Here is a 3,076-nt window from a genome sequence, read left to right on the forward strand (position 1 = left end):
GCTCACGCTGCTTACACCCCCGCCGGGGCCCCGGGGAGAGGGGGGGAGGGGTGACAGTTGCGCCGGTTCCCATCCCCTGATGGACCTAACGCGCCGCCCCAAGCCCGTCATAATTTTTTGCTTCGTCCCCGAGGGAATCGTTTTAAAAGCCAAATCCTAGGGGTCGCTGCCGCTCGCCGTGTTCACGTTCACCCCCCTGTGGCCTATGCGGTCCGTGTAAGGGGCGCGCTCCTGCTCATTATTCGGAGCTTGTAATTATTTCACCCTTTTTGTTTTTACTCACCTTTTGCCGTTCCTCTCCTGGTCAGTTTTGTCAAAAACTCAACCATTATTTTTCTTTGTTGGTGTGTGTACGCTATCGCGTGAAAAGTATCTTTCGTCAATTTACAACATACTTTGTATTTACGGTTTTCGAAATATGGTGTGAATATACGACAGCTCATCCTTGCTTGTACGTGCTTGTCAATTAATTCTATGTCGATACATACAAAATTTTACAATTTTGTGTAGTAATAATTTAGCACACGCGTCTTATTGGAAAATTTTCCTGTAACCTTCGCAAAAATATCTTAGTGATATACAGAATCAGGTTTTTCTTCAAAATCTTACGCGAGTTATTTTTAACCAGCACAGTTGTGTACTGAACTCGAATTTATTTTTTATTTTTTTCGCTTTTCTCCAGATGACAAGTCGCCGCCCGTGGAGCAGGCCGGCGACGGCTACCTCAACTTCACCTCGGTGCGGAGGGACCATGCCGGCTGGTACAAGTGCACCTGCCGACACCTGCTCACCGAGTACTCCTCCAACGCGTACCTGCTGCAAGTGCGAGGTACGAGAAACCCATGCGCTTACGAGCGTATCTCTACAACGCACAAAGTTGTTGGGGAAAACATAAATTTAAACAATTACAACAAAATTATTACTTTTTAATTTTTCTTGAATTATTCTTGATGTTTTTTCTCTTGACCAACGAGTTATCCCATTTCGCACCGCCTCTTCAAATAAAACAAGCGTATAAAGCCCTTCCCCCACCCCGCCTCCTCTCGCGCACCATGTGTGTACGCACATTCACACACACACACACATACACACACACACACATCCAGCGGGTGTAGTGTTGCGGGTGGGTATGAAGGAAAAGAAATATGCGGTTTTGCGGTTTTGTAAAAGGGGGCGTATGTTCGTCATCTACGTCGTCGTCGGTTGTGTGTTGTGTGTGTGTGTGTGTGTGTGTATGCGAGCGCGCGCTGCGCGCCGCCCCCGGAAGATGTGTCTCGACTTGACGCTATGCCGCGTCGCTCTTCTGTTGCCCCTCTTTCCTCCTCTTTTGTCTGCGGCGGAGAATACAAACAACGCACATCATTTCCGTGAAATGCTACGACACGATGTCGGCCCCCATGATATTCGCCGACGTATAATCGCAGGCCAAAAGCATTATTTGTATTGTTTTACGATATGGGTACATGTGTAAAACGCACCGTTTTATGCGGGCCTGCTTTTTGAAAAATAGTCGTATGTTTCACGGGATAATTTGTCGTGAAGCAGGTCACAAAATCACAAATTCAAAATTTTGAATATCATACAAGGACTCGTATCGATTATTTGGAATTCTTCGACAAGCAAGATTGGGGTCATCGTAAATATACAACACGTACTTTTAAATCACTCTAAAGCTTTTACAAAGAATTTGTTCGTATATTGCAAAGAATTCTGTGCAACCGTAATATACAAGAAATTTCCTTGTATTACAAGAAATTTCCTTGTATTACACAAAAGTTTTCTTTGTATTACAATGATTTTTCTTTGTATTACAAAGAAAATTTACCTTTGTATTACGGTTGCACACAATTCTTTGTAATACAAGAATTTTCTTTGTAAGAATTTAAGAGTGATATTAAGTACGAAATATATATCGTTAGTTTACGAGGATGTTTTTCAGTATGGCTATACAAAAACAGTGTCTATCCTGAAAAAGTTATAAATGACAACAAATTTGAGATGGGTGCTGCGTCTTAGTTCTTCTCTGCGGTTTGCTTCAGCATATAAGCTTACTAAAAGTGCTAGAGCGCGTTGCTAGAAAATGATCAACTTTCTTGTCCTCCAAGAGGTTCTCTCTTCCTCCATTTTTTGTTGTTGTTGTTGTTTTGTTCCTTCCTCTTTCTACCCAGAGAGAGAGAGAGAGGTTGTTGTTGTTTTTTTGTTCCTTCCTCTTTCTACCCGTCTATGAACCTGCTTTTCCCACACAGCCCGTCCCGACGATAGCGTTTTTTTCCTAAACGTATAATTGGACACGACTCGCCACTCGCCCGGCGCACTCCTTATACCATGCGATGCGCCGGCGGGAGATTTTCTAATTGACTTCCCAGACACTTAATGCGCTGCCAGCACTGCCCGACCTGTCAGTCAAACTTAGGACGGGATCTAGTGCAGAGAGTAGTTCTCTCCTCTTGAAATTGGGTCAGCCGCCCGCCCCCTGCTGCAACCATCCCAATAATGCTCAGTGTCCACCGCGTTCTCTGCTGTCTGATGCGCATCCCTTTGCGGTAAACATGTCAATAAGCAGATCAGGTTATAGTATGTGGGGTATGATGCGGGTCTATCAGGTAGTTGATATATGCGTACTGTCGCGTATAGTTGAGCAATTCAAGCTGGGCAGGGATTTTTTTGTTTTCTGTCTGAATCCGCGGGTTGTGGTTGACATTTGACCACATCGCCATGACCTCTCCCCCGTTCGACCAGAGGGGTGCATAGAGAGAAGGCCGTGCCGTGAGTATGGTGAGCATACAGGTACCCCCTGCTGCAGAGCCGCACGTATTGTTCGGCTGCCCGGCAGCTGCAAATAACAACATTCGAGCATAGGTGCACACGCGCGCGACACAGTGTGTGTGTGTGTGTGAGAGAGAGAGAGAGAGAGAGAGAGAGAGAGGCAGAGAGGCAGAGAGAGAGAGGGGGGGGGGAGAATCATCTAATAGCCGCTCCCGTGCGCGTGGACCGTGCCAAATGCAGCGGGATCACCACTATGGGGCGGGGGGCGCTCGCTCGCAGCTTGCAGAGGGGCACACTAGGGGGAGGGGAA

The 3,076-nt window shown here is 46.3% G+C and overlaps 1 protein-coding gene across 2 annotated transcripts in view; it reads left to right on the plus strand.

Annotated features, from left to right (window-relative positions):
• Positions 1-3,076, plus strand: part of LOC113215886 (immunoglobulin superfamily member 10) — a 206,135-nt gene that overhangs the window by 190,962 nt on the left and 12,097 nt on the right. For both annotated transcript variants that reach the window (XM_052266331.1, XM_052266330.1), the window contains exon 4: positions 683-829. In XM_052266331.1, the coding sequence (XP_052122291.1) occupies positions 683-829 (147 nt within the window). The remainder of the gene's footprint in view (positions 1-682; positions 830-3,076) is intronic.

Source organism: Frankliniella occidentalis, unplaced genomic scaffold, assembly GCF_000697945.3.
Source record: "Frankliniella occidentalis isolate FOCC.00 unplaced genomic scaffold, Focc_3.1 Scaffold37, whole genome shotgun sequence".
Taxonomy (NCBI): domain Eukaryota; kingdom Metazoa; phylum Arthropoda; class Insecta; order Thysanoptera; family Thripidae; genus Frankliniella; species Frankliniella occidentalis.